Genomic DNA, 20,431 nt, shown 5'->3' on the forward strand with positions numbered 1-20,431 from the left:
CTTGCCTTGCTCCTCTGACAATGGGCTGAGCCCTCTGATGCTGTTAAACAGTAGATGTTTGCCAACCTGTGCAGCTGGCAGTGAGTGAGTTTAGGGATTCTTGTAAGTGGGGATGTGCTGGTGGAGTGAGTCTGTGGGTAGCTTATATATGAAATAATTTGATGGACAGGAGGTGCTGGGATCATGATCTCTTTAGAGCTAGCCAGGAACTGGGCAAGGGTGTACCAGTTACAGAGAGTGGTGGAGATGATACCAGTGACTCACAGTGCATCTTCAGTGTTTCTCTTTAACCCACTTCAGCTAAGGATGCTGCAGAATGAGAGCAGCAGTCAGAAACCAGTGATGGGAGTGTGAAAGACAGGAAAAGTTGTGCTGGAAAACTGAAGGTTGGACTTGTTTACCTTAAAAAGTAGTTGAAGAAGAGGTGACAAGTTGAAAGCACAGAGTCACACGAACGAATGGTTCAGAGAAGTTGTTTGGGAGCTGCTGTTTTCCCTGTCTGTGCAAGAAGAAAGGTGTTCAATGAAGCTGAAAGGTGGCAAATTAAAGACTGATAAAAGAAAATATATTTTCAAGCAATGAAAAAAAGAAAAGGGCAATGGGATTAATTTCCATCAAATAGCTGGCAAGGTCAGGAAATTATGAGGGTTCAGAAAAGCTGATCATTTATATGATCAATAAAAGTACCTGGGGGAGTTGACAGTGAGAGCTTCTATTTCAAAAATACCTTTTTAAAAGTAAATTGTTTTTGGAGTTGGGAGGACCAAGGTGAAGGTGTGACAGGAATGATAGTAAAGCACCATGAATCCGATATGGTCTTTGTACCTGGTTTGTAAAGTCTGGTTTTGTTCTTTGCTATATCTGGATCTTAAGAGGGACAGGGTCCCAGACACAGGTTTCATAGAATCATAGAATCAACCAAGTTGGAAGAGACCTCCAAGATCATCCAGTCCAACCTAGCACCCAGCCCTAGCCAGGCAACTAGACCATGGCTATGGTCTAGTTTATGGTCTTCTCTGTCAGTCTGCAGTGATGTTTATATGGGATTTAAGTGCCAGCATGTGACAGACTTCTGCTCAAGAAGCTGCAATGCTGAGCACTGAGGTGGCATGTTATTAAATGCAGGAAACTTTGAGAAGTGCAGTTCATAAGGTTAAAGAGTAGCCAAGCTTCATGGTGTTTACTTGCTTGCTGCCTGTCAGACAGTCCTGAAGATGACTCTTGATTAAGCTAATGAGACATTGTGTGGGTGTTGTCTGAACTGTGCTCTGGGTTGAGAGAATAAACTGATCTCAAAAAAAAAAGTTGAGGAGGAGTTGGTTGGTGCAGTTTTGTGTTTATAACCTTTTTAGTTGGCTACTCAAAGCAGGGGTCTTTTTGCAACCTGAATGATTCTATGGTATCTAACTCACTGGCCTGACAGTGCTACTGCAGCAGCTACACAACCTGGCTTTTCAGTCTTCTCTGCAGGGTCCTCTTCCTAAGAAGGTGTCACTAGGCTGCAAGGGCAAGAAGTTGCATTCTCCATATCCTAGAGAGTCCTTTAAAGATCATGCAGATGAGCTATGGGTGACTTGGGAGATCACTTGATGTATAATTCTGAGACTCTTACTGAAATTGCTGATCTTTTATACCCTGAAGGTAGTAGAGGGAATATTTTATGAATTAAGTAAAATATGGGAAATTATTAATGCTTTCCAATGAAGCAGACAGGTGATGTATATTCTGGAGCCAAAACTCCTTTTTCTTTGCCTCTTTCAAAAAGCCACAGAATGGTTGTAGGGGACCTCTGAAGCTCATCTAGTCCAACCTAGTGTAAGTTGCACAGGACAGCATCCAGGTGGACTTTGAATGTCTCCCGAGATGGCAGCTCCACCTTTCTTCTGGGCAACCTGTTCCAGTGCTCCATCACCTTCAAAGTAAAGGAGTTTCTTCTCATGGTTAGGTGGAACTTTCTGTGTTCAAGCTTGTGCCCATAACCTCCTGTCCTGGCACTGGGGACAACTGCAAAAAGACTGGCTCCATCCTCCTGGTACCCACCCTTTAAGTGTTTATAAGCATTGAAAAGATGCCCACTTAGTCTCCTCTTCTCTAGACTACAGAGCTCCAACTGCCATACTTCTGGAGTTGTTGACACATCCTACAGGGACCAAGAAGTTGCTTTTCAAGTTCAGTGGAATGTGCTGTGTTGAGCTGATCAAATCAGCTTAGGCCTTTGATTTTTTTGTTCCTGTCCTCTCCAAATCTGATGCGAGAGCTTTGTCCTCCTTGTTCAGGTCTGAGTACCCCAGGAATGGACTCAGACAGTGGTGGAATTCCTCCCCTTTATTTTTGCAGAGGTAACTGTACCAGCTTAGAGCACAGTTCTGTTGACTTTCCCCCAAGTTAATGATATTTAAGTGGTTAAAACTGCAGGAAACTGGCTGGTAAGAGATTTAGAGGCCAATATCTGGGTTACTTAGTAGGCAGGAGGAAAAAGAAATCCGAGGGCAAGGAATGAACATAGGGCTGAATTTTGATGTGCTGTAGGCACTGGCAGAATAGAAGAATCTGATGCACCCTCACAAAAACTTTCTTTTCAGGGTTGAATAAGACTTTTTTTTTTTTTTGGACTAGATGAATAAAATATTAGCTTTTCTTGTCAGTAAGGCTGAATATATTTCCTTGTCAGTCATATGCCTTCCCTCTGCCAGTGGTGGTAATCTAGTGGCTAGGCTGAAGAAGGTATGGTATTAATTTACTGTAGTTTGCAAGGGGATGAACATTTTTCCATGTGAACTGTGCACATGGTGGCACATAGCAGTGTCAGGCAGAGGGTGGTCCTGTGCTCCAGGCAGGTGAATCAGGCAACTTCACATCTTTACTGGATTGCCACCCTCTGTGAGCAGTGGAGCTAAGAGAAATGCTGGAAGGAAGAGGGGGTTTTATTGGTTTTATTTTTGAATGGAGAGATGAGAAATACACTGAGAGAGAAAAGCAAGCTTGTGCTGGAGGCAGGCAGCGAGGAGCGTTCCAGTAGGAGGGAGTTAAATGAAGAAAAATCATAACATTATTTCACGGCAGCAGGAGGTTAGGAAACATAACTAAACATGTTAAACTCACTGTGAAGCAAGAGGACCCCGGGGGTATTTTAGTCAGATAATATTTAGTTTGTTACAGTGTCAGTTGTATGATTGCTTGTCAGCTGGCATATGTATGTGCTATAAGCGAAATGAGGCTTTTAGAGACCATGCACAATTTTCCAGAAGATAGTAAGCAGGGGATTTATCAGAGACAGATTAAAAGAGTTACAGTGGATTTATTTGCTCTGGTTCATTGCCAGGATATAAGGCAAGCTGAGCCCTTTGCAGAGAAGTGGTGGAGGTGAGGGATGAGAGCTAGAGAGGAAGAGCCATAAATCAGGACAAAAAACTTGCGGAATAGAAGAGCACGTAAGGCACGCAGGTATTTGCAGTGCACATTTAAAGCTGCCTGCTGAATGCTTGCCAAAAGAGCAGGCAGATTGCAGAGCCTCTCCAAAATGTCCAAGAAATGATAGGAAATACGGAAGAGGGAAGGCTGTTCACTTAGAAAAACCAGTGATGCTGGGGAAGCTCAGAGCGTGTCCCTGAGTACCTTGTTCTGGCACCTAAAACGAGTCTTTGCCTATCTTTCTCTGTGGCTCTCTGCCTGGTTCTAGCCTTTTCTCACTGCAGTTTCCTCTGCTTGCCTGCTTTCTCCAGGAAAGTTGTTGTTGAACCTTTCCTAGCAAGACAATGGCTCTGTTATGGGGGTATCAGGAAAAGTGATGAAAGCCATCAGTTGCAGGGAGATGATGGGTAAGATAGGGACGCTTAATTCCTGGTTTGCTGCCGTGCTGGTGGTTACAGAGCACATCAGTCTTTCTGACCTCTCTCCCCTCTATTCAGGTTGGACACGGATGGAGATATTTGGACTTAGAGAGGATAAATATTTTTGCTGGAGAAGCCTTGGTTGTAGGGCACAATACATCTGAAAAGCTTCTTTATAGGTTAAATCCATCTCCTGCAATAGCCTTATGTTGGCTCGAGGGGCAAAACGTGCAAGCAGAGGTTTGATGTATAGAAAGTCACATTCAAGAGGCAAGGATGTTTTGGAAAACCCATTCCCTAATGTCCTTGTCAGTGCAAGGGTAGTGAAATCTGGTGGATGTTTTCATGGAGTTAACAGGCTTTTTTGTAAATGCTGTTTTAATTGAAGTCTCAAGTAGAAAGTCAATGGTGTGTGTGTACATATGTGTCTGCAGTCAGTTCTGATTTGCAAAGTAATGTGAAAATAGGTCAGCCACAGAGAGAAATGTTGAGAAGTGGCTGTAGCTGAGAAGGAAACTGTTTGGAGGTTTGGGAATATAGCATTTTGGTTTAAGGATGAGTAGTATGAAAGTTAAGGGGGGTAAGAGAAAAGGGAACCATTTGCATGCTGGTGGCAACAGCTGCTGCTGTAGACAAGGAGGGTTTGAAAAGTTTTTGGTGGTTTGATTGTTCCTCCTTCTGTTTGGCATAGAACTCTTGGGTTTTTTTACCTGTTCTGGAAGACTCCATTATCTCTTGTTAGCAGCAATCCAAGAGGGTTGGAGCTGAGGGCATGTAGCTCCCTTAGATCCATTCTCATAATAGCAGAGTCTGACCAAATGTGCCTTTAGCCACAGCTTTGCCTTCAGGCCCCTGATTCTTGAATCTTGCTGTCACTTTGCTTTTACTTTCTCCCTCCCATTTTCCATAAGGCAATGAGATGTGAGCAGAAGCTTTGAAGAGAGAAGCCTGATTGCAAAGTAAGGCTTAACTATGGATCAATTCCTTATCAATTCCTCCAGCCATCAGGTTGAGGCAATGAACCTGTGAATGTTCCCTGATGTTTTTGTGCTGTAGCTGCCTGCTTCCCTTGGAGTTTGAAACAGGATGTACATGTATCATGTGAGGAAGTTAGAAATGGGTAGCTTTGAGAAGACAGTTGGCAGATGATTGGTAAATGCCAACTGACACTGCAGTTTGTGGATGGTACCTGGGCTGTGTGTTGCTCCACAGGGCTCTGTGCTTTGCTTTCATGAACCTCATCACCTTGATAAAACCTTTACTTCACTAAGTTACAGAGATGTTGAATTGTAATCCTCTTCTTTGATAAACACATCACTGAAGTTGAGATTTATGATGTTTATTGTTTGTCTTCATTCAGCAGACAAGTTACCTGTCAAAGAAGGAAATTAGACTGGTTTGATGTTATTCATGTTAAGGCTCAGTTGATTGTTCATTGTCTCTAATTCTTCTCTAGCTGCTTGCAATTTCATTGTTAATGTTTTCTTCAAGCATTTTATGAGAGACAAAAATACTGATTTATAATTGCAGAGTCTGTATCTTCTCATCCATCCCTCTTTTAACAGGTTCAATCCGTTTGGCTGTCCTTTATTCAGGATCTGTCTTGCCATTTCCCAGTTGATTGTGGACCAGAGGTTACTGTGACTAGTTTTGAAGTAACCTAAGGAAATGTTTTGTCAACAGGTCCTGCACAGTCTGATATATTTAAGTATTCAGTCATTTCTAACCATATTTTGGTTCCTGTTCCCACATCTCACTCTGCTGCTTTTACTAATATCAAATATGTGGCCAAGCCCCGGTTGCTGTCTCCCTTCTTTAATGTATTTGTATAGCTTGAAAGCAGAAAGCCTCAACCTCTCTTACTCATCTTTCTCTTTTATTTGTGTTTTTACAAGGAATAGTTAGCTAAATTACATCTGATTGCAAATAGCATCTGTTTGATGCTGGAGCTCCACATCTTTCTTCAGTTTAGAAATTTTCTCTTATTACAACTAATTTAGAGTTAGAAGTCTGGAGAGGAAGAGGAGAGGGAAATCTTGCCACTGATTTCCTATAATGAAGCAGTCTATTAACATTCTCCAAAAATTATCATTAATTAAACAAAAAGCTCATCTAACTCTGAGAACAGGAATATTTCTGTGCCATAAAAAAAACAACAACCAAATGCCAGGGAATGAGGAATATCATTACGATTCCTCTTGGCAAAGTCTGTCTCCTCTGCCAGGCTCTAACCCAGGCAGAAGCGAGAGAGCAAGCGAGCTGTGCATTCGGGTTGTGGATTAATAGTTGAAGTTCACTGGTGTGGAAATAAAGCAGATTTTTACTGTGACTAGAATCTGTCATTAAAAAGCCATTATCTGACCCGACCAGCACAATTCCTGCTCGTTCATTGCTAATGACAAAACAATCTGTTCTCTCAAAACCCCAACAAGCCAACCCCAAAAAACAACAACCCTTTATTTTCTTTCAGAGAACTGTGCAGGAGGTTTACAAGAACTGAGCTCAGTGAAGAGAGGCAGTTGAAAGATTTATTGATCAATAAAGCAGACAATTACAGCTTGTTTATAAAAGGAAAAAAGAAACAAAAAGAAAGAAAAAAAAAAACAACAACAACAAAAAAACAGCCAACCCAAAGCCAAACCTCAGACCTGAAAGCAACACTGAGAGCCTAATAATGATAACTCTGACATCCAGCTTTGAAACGATAAAAGTCAATAGAAAGATATAGGATTTCAATAAAATTATGACACTAGATAAACTTTACCCCAGGAACACATTTTCCCTGGGTGTGTGACTGACTGCAGTTAGATTTGTAACTTTAATTTCTTTCTTATTGATTTTGCTTTCCTTCAGCTAATTAGTTAGTCTGGGGTGAATTGTGTGTATGTATGTTTGAGGAGGGGCTAACGAGCACTAACAGGAGCAGAGCCTGATTTGATGGGGATGTATATAAGGTTAGATGGCTTTGTAAATTTTGGGGGGCTATATTTTACTCTTTACTTGCTTCCAATGCACAGCTGGGAGTTGCTTTCCCAGTGTCCAACCCTTCGAAGCTGCATACTGCTCTTGGAGAGCTGAAGCAGCACTGCTTCAGTGACAGGGTTGTTGGTAGGGATGATGATAATGACAGTGCTCATGTGAACAGCTCTCAGGTCTAAAGTTAACCCAGAAGTCTTGGAGGAGCCTATTTCAGTTCTCACCTTGAAGCATAGAATCCTTTAGATTGGAATAGACCTTCAAGATCATTGAGTCCAATCATCAGCCCTCCTCTACCAAGTGCTGCATTAAGCTGCATCCCCAAGCTGCTACATAACTTATAAACATCTCCAGAGCTGGGAACTGAGCATGCCTCAGAAGAAAGGAGCCCTGTGATCTGGGAGTACCTACCTGCTCCTCACCCAGTGTGCGAGGAACCTTGATTCCCAGACCATCTTCCCTGTCTTCAGCATGCTAATTTTTCCCAAGGCAGTTTGTCATTCCTGCTGTTTCTAAACCACTCCAGTAACCCTCTGATGTGTGAGTGCTGAGGAAAGAGACTTTCCCTGAGCTTCAAGATACTCACAAGCAGGTCAAATTTTGGCTTTTGAGGGGACTGGAGTGAAGCTTTTTATTAGAGATGTCATTTTTCAGAGGCACCATCCTGTACTTGCCTTCAGCAGGTTTTCATGGGACTTGCTCTAGTTCCTGGTTAAGATTCTAAAGCATGTTTGCTTTTTAGTTCCTTATGCAGTAGTAGGAGGCATATTTGGTTGGTGGATTAACTGTTGCTGGCAGAAGGAAGGGAAACTGTTGAACCTTTTGAAAAATCATCCTTTTTCTTTGTCAAACTTGCCTCTCCTCAAACACAGCTGTGAGCTGCGGCACCAGGGCTTGCTGTAGGGCATTAATAATGAACATCAAGCCAAATTATTCTGCTTTTAAGACCTGTTTTAAAAAAGAAGGATGTTAGGAGGAAGTTCTTCACAGAGAGAGTGATTTGCCATTGGGATGGGCTGCCCAGGGAGGTGGTGGAGTTGCTGTCCGTGGAGGTGTTCAAGAAAAGCCTGGATGGGGCACTTAGTGCCATGGTCTAGTTGATTGGACAGGGCTGGGTTCTAGGTTGGCCTGGATGATCTTGGAGGTCTCTTCCAACCAGGTTGATTCTATGTTCTGGTGTTGATTTGAAACTGGTGTCATAAATAACAGGCATAAACTGGTGTTCATGCAAGTTAAGACTTTAATAGATTTGCAGGAATCAAGCAATGTACAGGCCTGGGTGCGAGGGGAGACTCTGCTCTACCCCAACGCACACCCTTTGCCTTCAGTTTTCTCTTTTTATCCCCTATTCTATTACATATTTACTAAGTTCTAAGAAAAGGTTGGGTTTTCTTTATCAGTTCTTAGGAATGTGAGATGTCTCTTCCACACAGATCTTCTTTTATCCGGTGGTCCCTCTGGTAATCTTTGATGAAGTAAGGGGTCTTGCTTAAGTGTCTTCCTCATGAACTTTAAAGTCCTGGTTCTTCTATTTGCTCATACAGGAAAGGTGGCACCAGGAGGAATGCATTTCCATTTAAATATGCAAAAGACTATCTCTTCCACATGCCTCCCTCCTTCGTCGATCTAATTACTCTTATCTTAAGCTTATTGCGATGGTGGTGCAAGCAGGAATGCAGTTACATTCAAACCCCCCCCTTCCTCCTTGTCTGTGACCTCTTGCCACGAATTAATCAGATCAAACATATGATTCTATATATTTCTCACACTGGTGAAATTCAAGAGCACCTGGAAGTGTACCAGTCTAAGGTCCTTGACAAGTTAGCAGAGAAACCCTGAGCTGGGTAAGCTTTGGCAATTCCCGGAGGAACTGCTGTGTAGTAATTCTGATGAATACTCTCCTGATAGAAAGCAGGAAAGCAGAGGTGTTAGAAAAAGGCAAGAAAAGACATCTGGAAGCCTCTGATGAGGTTTTTGGTGGTGCTTGGGGAATATCCTATTGTGTGGGGTGAGATGTTGCAGCAATTATCAAATTAGGATTATATTTTAGAGAATCTCTTTAGGCAGAGGACTTCTGTTTCCTGCCAAACTAACGTGATCCTTAGGAGGGAAAGGGTTTCAGTAAGTGCTCTTGTTGGGGAGAAATATAGAAAATGGAGCTGGGGACTGCTTGTTGGAAGCTGAGGATTGATTTAATTGCAGTATTAATATCTGGAAATAATTAAAGAGAAGAACTAAACTCCAGGACCAAGTATTTAATTGTACCGCCCTTTGCTTCAGCACCTTTCTTCCAGTACAGCTTGTGCTGTATTTGCTGCACTTGTTTTTCTTCTTGAGACTTCTACTCTCCCTTAAGAGACAGGCTTTGAAGGGCAAGTTCTGTAGTTGATTTTAGGGAAAAGACAGCCTGTAAGGATGTCCTGCTTCCGTGCAGTTTTCCCATCCTAGCATGAAAGCAGAAGCCTGTCCTCCTTGCAGCTGAACAGCTAGGACAGCCACCAGGATCTTGCTGGGGATGACTTGAATGGCAGTTAATTGGAAGCCAAGTGTGATGGGAATTGCCAGGGGTCCTGTTTGCTGCTGAAAATATGTTAAGGATTTTGGGACTGCCCTGCTGTAATGGAGAGAACATTGCAGAGGTAAATTAGCACGTTGGTGAAAGATGCTTAGTAGAAAATTAGGATAGCGGAGCGGATAGGAATAGAGAGGATGCTGTAATTGCAGATCTAATTGCAACAACATGCAAGGATCAAACCAATACCTTCACTAAATGCTGTCATTACATTCTCTTCTGTGCTCTAGACAATGATTCTGCAATAAATGGGAAATGAAAGCCATCTCCTGAGCAAAAGCAGCTTGCCTTACAGAAAAGACTGACTGATGTGTGTGTATGTTGGAGGGGGAGGAGGAGGATGGAGTGATCCTGTACTGCTGGTGGATAAGAAGCTCAACATGAGCCAGCAGTGTGCACTTGCAGCCCAGAAAGCCAACCAGAGCCTGAGCTGCATCAGGAGAAGTGTGGCCAGCAGGTCAAGGGAGGTGATTCTCCCCCTCTACTCTGCTCTGGTGAGATCTCACCTGGAGTACTGCATCCAATTCTGGAGCCTCTATTACAAGAGAGATGTGGAGATGCTGCAGTGTGTCCAGAGAAGGGCCACAGGGGTGATCAGAGAGCTGAAGCACCTCTGCTATGAGGACAGACTGAAAAGAGTTGGGGCTGTTCTGTCTGGAGAAGAGGAGGCTCCCAGGTGACTTTCTTGTGGCCTTTGAGTATCTGAGGGGGTCCTAGAAAAGGCTGGGGAGGGACTTTTTAGGCTCTGAGGGAGTGCCAGGACTGGGGGGAATGGAGCAAAGCTGGAGGTGGGGAGATTCAGAGTGGCTGTGAGGAGGAAGTTTTTCAGCATGAGAGTGGTGAGAGCCTGGGTTGCCCAGGGAGGTGGTTGAGGCCAGGCTGGATGGGCTGTGGGCAGCCTGCTGTAGGGTAAGGTGTCCCTGTCCACGGCAGGGGGATTGGAACTGGCTGATCCTTGTGGTCCCTTCCAACCCTGACTGATCCTATGGTTCTTCTAAATGAGTTCATTACAAGGCAGGTGTGAGGTGGTTGGGTTTGGGTTTTCTCCTTCTGCAGCAAGATGAAGCATTTTGTTTCACATGCCTGTGTCATGAACAGCTCTTTGTAAACCACAGCAAAACTGCTTCTTTCTTGGAAAAATGTTTCTGTTCCTTCAGACCTGAGCAAGGAGCTGGTAAAGACACCTACTACTGTTTATCTTAAACCCTGGTTTTCTTTATTAGTTTAATATCTCTGTTTCTATAGGCTTGGGCTGGCTTTTGGTCTCGAGTCCTGTTACCTGCTGACCAATCCCACCATCTCGGCTGACCTTTGAATCTGTGACATACTCTGAACACACTGTACCTCTGGCAGTGCCTCTGGTCTTGTTTTTACACCTTGAATTTGACTGTTCCTTCCCCACACGTATACTTGCTCTCCATGTTCAGGTTTTGACCTTTAGATTTTGAAGGAGGAGGTAACCTTTGTAGTGAGGTTTGCTTGCCTGGGCGGTTAACGTCACCTAAAGGAAAAAAGACCTTTTGTCTACCCTGGCAATTCCTGATTTCTCCAAGAGAGCAGGATCTCAGAGAAGCTTTTCAGCCTGGCCAAGCTGGGTTTGTGAAACATTCCAAGTTCAGTGCAATGGTGGTGGCCTGGTCTGCGTGTGAGCTGCACAGCTCTGAAGCTGAGTGACCTTGTAATAGTATTTTGGATTTCTGTGGTGGCAGAGTTCACAGCAGAGAGGTGGTTTGTCCAGAGAACTTAAGTTTCTCTGTACTAGGGCAAGGCAGAAAACTTCAGCAATAAAAGGAGACAGCAGTGTAAGATTTCCTCAGAGCATTTGCACTTTGGATTTATGCCAGGGGCCCTGTGTTGCTTTGACCCTGTTCTGTAGCCTCAACAAACATCAAGGTTCTGCTGTGCAGTCAAAAGATGAAACACTTCATCAGCTGCCTAATCCCTCTCTGCATATTGCACTGCAAACAGTAAGCTCCTTAAAACAAAGCTGCCTTTTTGAAATGTTCAACCTTTTGTCCCTCCTCTTCTCCATCAGTGCCTGGGAGGTAGGCATTAGGTGCTCTCTGAAGTTGGGAATGCATTAGGAAATACTTCAACCAGGAGCCCACACAAAAACTTTTACCTTTATCTTTCAGCCCAAGCTTTATACTTGGAAGTGCAGAAACTCTCAGGGAGGGGAGAAGGATCCTTCTTTTTGTCTTTGCAAAGGCTTAGTTATAATTGCCAGCAAATAGCCAAGGGAGCCAAACACATTGCCTGTGAGATATTTACCTCTGAAAAAATATTTATTATGAACATTGAGTGCTGCAGTCTTTAACAAGTGAAAAGTGCCATACCAGAGGATATTTGCTCTCAGCTGCTTTGTTTCTTGTCAAATGTGTTTCATTTCTGTTGTGACAATTCTTTCCTTCATTGCTGGAACTCTTTGGCAGGAAAAATGTCAAGCACTGCACTAAATATTTTGCTGAAGCAACTCATTCAGCCAAGTTGAATTGGAATAGTGTCTCCAAGAAGAAGGCAGGCTCTGTTTTCATTTGCCATCTGCTTGTTAGAGTCTGTGCATGTTGCTTTCCTGCAAGGGACATGTGGTTTTATATACCTAAGACAGGCTAATTTTTTGAGTTTTAAAAGAAACATTTATTTTCTTAGGACTGTGAGTTCACCTGTGGCTTGATGCTGATGTGAAGATGATGGGTGTGTGTCCATCAGGGTTTCTTTGCCATGTAAAGCCACAAAAATGATCAAGGGAGTGGAACATGTAGTTGATTGGATAGGGCTGGGTGATAGATTGGACTGGATGATCTGGAAGGTCTCTTCCAACCTGATTGCTTCTATGATTCTATAATCTGCCTTATGAGGGAAGGCTGAGAGAGCTGTCCCTGGAGGAGACTGAGGGAATACTTCATTAGTGTTTATGAATATGTGATGGGTGAGTGTTGGGAGGATGGAGCCAGGCTCTGCTCAATGACAGGACAAGGGGCAGTGGGTGCAAGCTGGAGCACAGGAGGTTCCATGTGAAGATAAGGAAATGCTTTTCCACTGTGAGGGTGACACAACACTGAAACAGGCTGCCCAGAGAACTTGTGGAGTCTTCTCTCTGGAGACATTTGAAACCCTCCTGGATGCATTACTCTAGGCATCCTGCTCTGGCAGGGAGGTTGGACTAAAACCATGCAATCAACCAAGTTGGAAGAGACCTCCAAGATCATCCAGTCCAACCTAGCACCCAGCCCTATCCAAACAACCAGACCATGGCACTAAGTGCCTCATGCAGGCTTTTCTTGAACACCTCCAGGGATGGTGACTCCACTACCTCCCTGGGCAGCCCATTCCAATGCCAATCACTCTCTCTGACAACAACTTCCTCCTAACACCCAGCCTAGACCTCCCCTGGCACAATTTGAGACTGTGTCCCCTTCTTCTGTTGCTGGTTGCCTGGCAGAAGAGACCAACCCCACCTGGCTACAGCCTCCCTTCAGATAGTTGTAGACGGCAGTGGGGTCTGTCCTGAGCCTCCTCTTGTCCAGGCTGCACACCCCCAGCTCCCTCAGCCTCTCCTCACAAGGCTGTGCTCCAGGCCCCTCACCAGCTTCATTGCTCTTAGGTTCTTTCCAACCCCTAACATTCTGTGATTCTGTGAAAGATCAGTGGGTGTGAAAAGCAGTGGTGCCAGGGAGGTATAGGCTGGATGTTAGAAGGAAGTTCTTCACAGAGACAGTGACTTGCCCTTGCAATGGGCTGCCCCATTCCAGGGAGGTGGTGGAGTAGGCATCCCTGGAGGTCATAGAATCATAGAATCAACCAGGTTGGAAGAGACCTCCAAGATCATCCAGGCCAACCTATCACCCAGCCCTATCCAGTCAACTCGACCATGGCACTAAGTGCCTCATCCAGTCTTTTCTTGAAGACCCCCAGGGACGGTGACTCCACCACCTCCCTGGGCAGCCCATTCCAATGCCAATCACTCTCTCTGTGAAGAACTTCTTCCTAATATCTAGCCTATACCTACCCTGGCACAACTTGAGACTGTGTCCCCTTGTTCTATTGCTGGTTGCCTGGGAGAAGAGGCCACCCCCCACCTGGCTACAATGCCCCTTCAGGTAGTTGTAGACAGTAATAAGATCTCCCCTGAGCCTCCTCTTCTCCAGGCTAAACAGGCCCAGCTCCCTCAACCTCTCCTCATAGGAGAGGTGTTCAGAACAAGACTGAATGAGAACCTTAGTGCCATGGTCTGGTTGATTGGCCAGGGCTGGGTGCTAGGTTGGGCTGGATGAGCTTGGAGGTCTCTTCCAACCTGGTTGATTCTATGAAAGGTAGAATGTGGGTCTGGCAAGCTTCTCCTCGGGGCGAGGTCAGGGCTGTATCCCTAAAGGTGTTTGCTGTTCTTCCTGGCAGGAGCGCGACGGGATGCGGGCGATCCTGGAGTCGTACGACAGCGAGCTGACCCCTGCCGAGCACTCGCCCCAGCTGAGCCGCCGCATGCGCGAGGCCGAGGAGATGGTGCAGAAGCTGCACGCTCATAACGCTGAGCTGGAGGTAAGAAAGAAGCATCACGCCCTAACCGTGCTCTGCGTGCTCTGCCGCTGCTGAGGAGCTTATCTGGGAGCCGGTGGAGCAGACTAGGCTGCTCAGCAGAGAGCTGTGGCGTAATAGATGGGGCACTCACGGAAACCAGCACAGCTGAGGGCTTTCAGGTCGCATCGCCTGGTGATGCGATCTGCTGCTACAGAAGACAGATCTGCCAAATCCAGAAGTCAAAAATCCCTCGTCAATAAGACCCCCAAGTTATATTATCCTGCACCTGAAGGTGGCAGAAGCCAAGAATAGTCATCTTTGGGTGTGAGGAGCGTGCTTTGTGTTAAGCACAGCTGTGCTGCACGGCTGGAGTGACAGCTGGCCACTGTGGGTTAGAGGGGTGTGGAAAGGGGAAAGGGTGATGAACTGTAGCAGGTTGGTGTCTTCTCTGTGGTCTACTCAAGGTGATTCTCTAGATGTGATGTGCGTAGCCAGGCTCATCTGTACAGAGTGTGTGCTTGTAAGGGCTTTACTCTAAGGGTACTCCTAGTAAAGCATGTGTCTGCTGTTCTTCCCTTCTTGGCACTGGGCCTGGAAACCCCAGAATACCAGTAACTCTATTAAATGCCTTTTACTAGACTTCCCCCAAGAAGAAACATTCTTTCCAAAGATAGAAGCATTCCTTGAAGGAATTCTTCTGTTATTTTTAGCTCTCCTTTTGAAAATCTGTAATCTGAAATGGGACTGTAATGAGGCAAATGCTAACATGCATTTGCCAAATAGGTCCTTTCTTCTCTGTTGTACTTTGTCTTAGTGGAATGAGCTTTATGGTCATGAGCTGAAGTATTTGGAATACATCTGTGATCTTAAAGCTTGGCAGGTTTATTATATAGGCTTTACAATAGTCATAAGTACGTGAGTTTTCCTTTCTTCATGCCTAGTTCCACCATCATATAGATTTATAGATGCTGTAATTCAAATGGAGTAAAACCTGTAGAAATTGATGCTCCATCAGGTTCATATTCAAGCTGCAGAGTGGATTGTCCCACAGGGTACAAACCTCTTTCTTGCTTCTGGCATCTTTATAAATGCTCTTTTCTTGTGTGAGTAGCTGGGAACTTAAATCAGGCAATGATTGCTCCAGTGACCAGTAAAGGCTCAGCAAGCAGAGCACATAGAATCAACCAGGTTGGAAGAGACCTCCAAGATCATCCAGGCCAACCTAGCACCCAGCCCTATCCAGTCATCTCAACCATGGCACTAAGTGCCTCATCCAGTCCTTTCTTGAAGACCTCTAGGGACGGTGACTTCACCACCTCCCTGAGCAGCCCATTCCAATAGCAAATCACTCTCTCTGTGAAGAATAGATCAGTACCATGGCATAGATCCACTTCATCCCTGTTTCCAGCTTTAGGCAAGTTAACTGGTAACATCAGATGAAACAGAAATTTGCCTGAGTTTGTCTTTCTCAGATTGTTTCTCTGTGTTTCTTTGGTCACCAAACTGCTTACCTCCAGACAGAGCAGCATTCAACAAAATGATAGATGGTTCTTTTATCCTGTTCCCAGCAGTGACTCAAATCAGGGAGATCTCCTGAACTGCTTCACTGACTAGGTCAGATGTGCACAGTGTCTTTGGGCAACAGCAAATTACCTCTTCTTCCTCCAGGAGAAAGCATGGGGAAATGTGGGAGCCAATTGCTACACCCCTTTATTTATAGAAATCAAATTGGAAGTTTGCTTTCTTGGATACAGAGTAAGGGCTACATGGAAAATTTCAGGAAGGAGCTATGTTCTCTGGAGCTTTGTTTTCTGTGATGTCAACCTTTAAGCCTTTCAAAGACTTTGCTAGAAGCAGAATTCAAAGACCTGATATTCCCCTTGTAAAGAAACATTTTACGCTTCGCTTGGTTGTCTTCCCTTTTCTGGCTGCAGTGTTGATGCTGAATCCCATCTGTTTTGAAATTTTGGGGAATAATTTTCTTGTTCCAGTAAAAATCTGAAATCTGGAAAGGGGAATTGAGGTGCAGGCAGGACTCTTGGTGCCTCATCCCCGGGAGCAGCAGCTGTAATCAACTGCCTGTAGATCAAAGAGCTGGTCGATAACAGCTATTAATAACTTCTAACATAATGCTTTGCACCCTCCCAGCTCTGCTGAGCCTCTCTCCACATTTTAGAGATGTTGACACCTGCATGACTCATCTCACAAACAGAGGAGACAGCAGGAATGAGGCACCTTGGAGCCTCAGGCATTTCTGAGGCGAGGGAGGAAAGTTTCTGGTGGTGTGATGGTTTGAGTTACCCCCCACACACACTTAAGAAAATCACCCAGACTAGACTCAGCTGGCTGGAAGTTAAAGAATGAAGCTGTATTTACGGCTTAGCAGAATATGCAAGCAGATAGACACAGATATATCCAGTCATATACAAGGTAAAAGTAGTACAGAAACACAGTACCCCTCCCAGAAACAGCCAGAGTCCCCAGGAGGGCTCCCGACCCAATCCTTCCTTCCCCCTGCCTCTTTCCCTCCCTTCATAGAATCATAGAATCAACCAGGTTGGAAGAGACCTCCAAGATCATCCAGTCCAACCTATCAGAACTATCCAGATCAACTCATGTGTCTCTCATGTGATAAGTCTAGAGGTCTGAGATGTCAAAAAGATGACAAGGAGGTTAGAGGAAAAAGGGGTTTGACTGGATTAGAGCTAAGGCAGAGGCAGCCACAAAGACCAGACCACCAGAAAAGAAGGCAGAGCCAGAAGTGAGAGCTGAGCACTGTGTGAGAAGTGTCTTAGCTATCCTTTGACTAGCTGCATTTCTCAGCAGAAGAATGGTGATGCAGGGCACGTGTTGTTTTCTTCTCTTTCTTCTCACAGCTAAGGATTTAATCTCTCAGTAAAATATTTCAACCAGTCTCAAACCAGCACAGGTGGGAAGCACTGGAAAAGCAAGGAAAAGCAGAACTTCAGCACATAATCTTAAGTGTGGCAGAAGGGTTGGGGTGTCCCAGGAGCCTTGGATGGACTTGGGAGGACAGCACACAACCAGCTTGTAGAATAGCACAGAAGGAGGAGAACAACCAGTTTGTGAGCATTAGGCATGTGGCAGCAATCACCGTCATACATCACAGCAGTGTGTATGACTGTGATGATGAGATGCAGGTACAGTCTGGGGATGGTGTGAGGAGAGAGTGTGATGGATCTGAGCTGAAGAGGTTTGGCTGACAGACACTGCTGCTGTTAGCAGGGCCAAGTTGGCTAACATATGGGAAACAAGACCTCTGGTTAACAGAAGATATTAAGCTGTGAGTAACCACAGTTATGCCCACAGAGAGTGCTCTGGCAGCTCAGCTTACACTGGGAATGCAGCAGCAGCCCTTGCACAGCCTCCTCTGCTGGGGAGGCTGCAGGGATCCCTGTGGTCCAGGAGCATCTTGAGTTTAAAAAAGCCTTTAGAGCCTCTAAGGCCAGTGCATCCTCTTACATTAGATTTTGTGGCTTCTACTTTACAGCTTTGTTCAGAAACCTTACATTTATGCCACACACCATTCTTTCCTTCCCTGACTACTTTTATCACAGTTTGTTGGTGTGTTGTGGGCTTTTTTTCCCTCAGCAGAGTACTTAATTTACCAAAACCTCTTTCTGTGCTCCCTGTGAGCCCTTTGCTGCTTGTTTTCACTTGTTGATTTTTTTTCTGGCTGCTCTAATCTGTTACTAGCAGCACCACCTCTGAACAGGCCACAAAGGGAAGAAGTGATTTTTATAACAGGGATTTTTCCATACTCTGAAAATGGAGGTTTTCCCAGCTGTTTGAGCAGTAGCTCTGTGTGAGCCAGGAAGCTCTCTGGTGAAGATGGAGCAATAGTGATAAGCCAGTGAGTAAGAAGAGAAACCACATGGGACTAGGAGGATTTTGGGCTGAGGCAACAGCTTTTAACTCAGAAGGGTGGTGAGGTGTCTCTGGTAAGTCCTTTGCTTGATGTATAACTGGAGGTGGGAAGTCATTTGAAAGAACATAGGGAATGTGAGGAGTGTGTAAGCCTTGGAGGGTTATGTGTGAGTAGTTTATTAATGGATGCAAGGAGGTGATGCACTGACTTCATAGAATCATAGAATCAGTCAAGGTTGGAAGTGACCACAAGGGTCACCTAGTTCCAACCCTTCTGCCATGGGCAGGGACACCTCACACTAGATCAGGTTGTCCAGAGCCTCATCCAGCCTGGCCTTAAACACTTCCAGGGATGAGGCTTCCACCACCTTCCTGGCAACCCATTCCAGGGTCTCACCAATCTCCTGCTGAAGAACTTCTTCCTGACATCCAGTCTGAATCTACCATTTCTAGCTTTGTTCCATTCTCCCCAGTCCTGTCACTACCTGATATCCTAAAAAGTCCCACCTCAGCTTCCTTGTAGGCCTCCTTAAGATACTGAAAGGCCACAGTAAGGTCACCTTGGAGGCTTCTCCTCTCCAAACTGAACAGCCCCAACTCCCTCATTCTCTCCTCATAAAAGAGGTGCTCCAACCCTTTGATCATACTCATGGCCCTTCTCTGGACACCTTCCAGCATCCCAGTCCATATATAGATATGAGATGCATATCTCTCTTGTAATGGGGTTGTGCCTTACAGAAATCCAGGTCATAAAATCAGCCAGGTTGGAAGAGACCTCCAAGATCATCCAGGCCAACCTAGCACCCAGCCCTGTCCAATCACCTAGACCATGGCACTAAGTGCCTCATCCAGGCTTTGCTTGAACACCTCCAGGGTCGGTGACTCCACCACCTCCCTGGGCAGCCCATTCCAATGCCAATCACTCTCTCTGACAACTTCCTCCTAACATCCAGCCTAGACCTCCCCTGGCACAACTTGAGGCTGTGTCCTCTTGTTCTATTGCTGCTTGCCTGGCAGAAGAGACCAACCCCACCTGGCTACAGCCTCCCTTCAGGGAGTTGTAGACAGCAATGAGGTCAGCTCTGATCCTCCTCTTCTGCAGGCTGCACACCCCCAGCTGCCTCAGCCTCTCCTCATAGAGTTTGTGTTCCAGGCCCCTCACCAGCTTTGTTGCCCTTCTCTGGACACCTTCCAGTACCTCAACATCTCTCTTGAATTGAGGGGCCTGACTCCCTCATTCCCAGCCCTCACTGGACAAGACAGCTGCTGTCCATATTGCAGATATTGCTATGGACACCTTTCTGAAACTGAAGTGCAGAAAGGTGCTTTCATCTCAGATTGCTTCAGAGACACAGCATTGCTGCATAAGAACTAGTCCTGTCAGAGCCTGATGGAGCAGAGGGCTGAGAGGCAAAGACAGGCTGGTGGTGAACTTCACTAATCCCCTTCACTGATGACCAATGAGAAACGCTGGATCTGTAATGCAGAGACATGCAAACACACAGTCTGTTCTGGGACCAAAAGGGATTGCTTTATCCTCCCCTGAATTGCCTGCCTCCAGCCCAGCTCCCTGCTCCACAGCACTGATCTGGCAGGAGAGATTCAAGAAAGCACTTTGTGGAGTGATGAATGTAAAGCAGGGAGGAGATGCAAAGAAAAATGCCATCTGAAGTGGTGGCTGAAAAAGCAAGCAGGCTGTGTCAGCCTATTTCCTGGAGCTAATGAAGTGTCACTCACCATCTTTTTAGAAGTGTGTTATGGAACTGAAGCAGGAATGAATTTGTCCCTGGCCAGCCTGTTACAAGTGCTTACACCGAATTGTAGCTGTGTTTGTATTGTGGCATGGGTTTTGATACCAGTGATGCTAAGCTTGCTTGCCAATCCTGGTTAACTTTTCCTATCTTAGTTCCTATTATTCCAGTACCTGAAGAGGGCAAACAGGAGAGCTGGAGAGGGACTTTTGACTTGTAGTGCTAGGATGAGGGATAATGGCTTTGAGCTAGGAGAGAGAAGATTTAGACTGGAGATTAGGAAGAAATTCTTTATGATGAGGATGGTGAGACTCTAAAATAGGCTGTCCAGGGAAGGAGGTGTTCAAGACTAGGTTGGATGATGCCTTGAGCAACCTTGTCTAGAATCATAGAATCATGGAATCATAGAATCAACCAGGTTGGAAGAGAGCTCCAAGATCATCCAGTCCAACCTAGCACCCAGCCCTATCCAGTCAACCAGACCATGGCACTAAGTGCCTCATCCAGTCTTTTCTTGAACACCCCCAGGGATGGTGCCTCCACCGCCTCCCTGGGCAGCCCATTCCAATGCCAAACCACTCTCTAGTGAGAGATGTCCCTGCCCATGGCAAGGGGATTGGAACTAGATGATCTTCAAGGTCCCATTCTATGATTGCTACTCTCAAGGTAAATATGACAGAAGAAAAGGCTTCTGTGCACACAGCAGCAACTGCAAATAAGCTCTGATGTGGAGTTTAGTGTTTGAAAAGTTCAATCCAGCTGCACAGAAAGAGAAATCATCATAAATAGCACTCCATTAATAGCGATTTTATTGCAACACACTTGGCTCCATATGAAACTTTAATGAAGAGAGATTTGCGAGGAGGACTCATGCTGACACCTTCAGTGGTCGCCAGCAT

The 20,431-nt window shown here is 45.3% G+C and overlaps 1 protein-coding gene across 11 annotated transcripts in view; it reads left to right on the plus strand.

Moving 5' to 3' along the window:
• Nucleotides 1-20,431, plus strand: part of MAD1L1 (mitotic arrest deficient 1 like 1) — a 511,231-nt gene that overhangs the window by 201,212 nt on the left and 289,588 nt on the right. For all 11 annotated transcript variants that reach the window (XM_064153680.1, XM_064153676.1, XM_064153678.1 and 8 more), the window contains exon 12: nucleotides 13,774-13,914. In XM_064153680.1, coding sequence (XP_064009750.1) covers nucleotides 13,774-13,914 — 141 coding nt within the window. The remainder of the gene's footprint in view (nucleotides 1-13,773; nucleotides 13,915-20,431) is intronic.

Source organism: Pogoniulus pusillus, chromosome 13 (assembly GCF_015220805.1).
Source record: "Pogoniulus pusillus isolate bPogPus1 chromosome 13, bPogPus1.pri, whole genome shotgun sequence".
In the NCBI taxonomy this organism is placed as follows: domain Eukaryota; kingdom Metazoa; phylum Chordata; class Aves; order Piciformes; family Lybiidae; genus Pogoniulus; species Pogoniulus pusillus.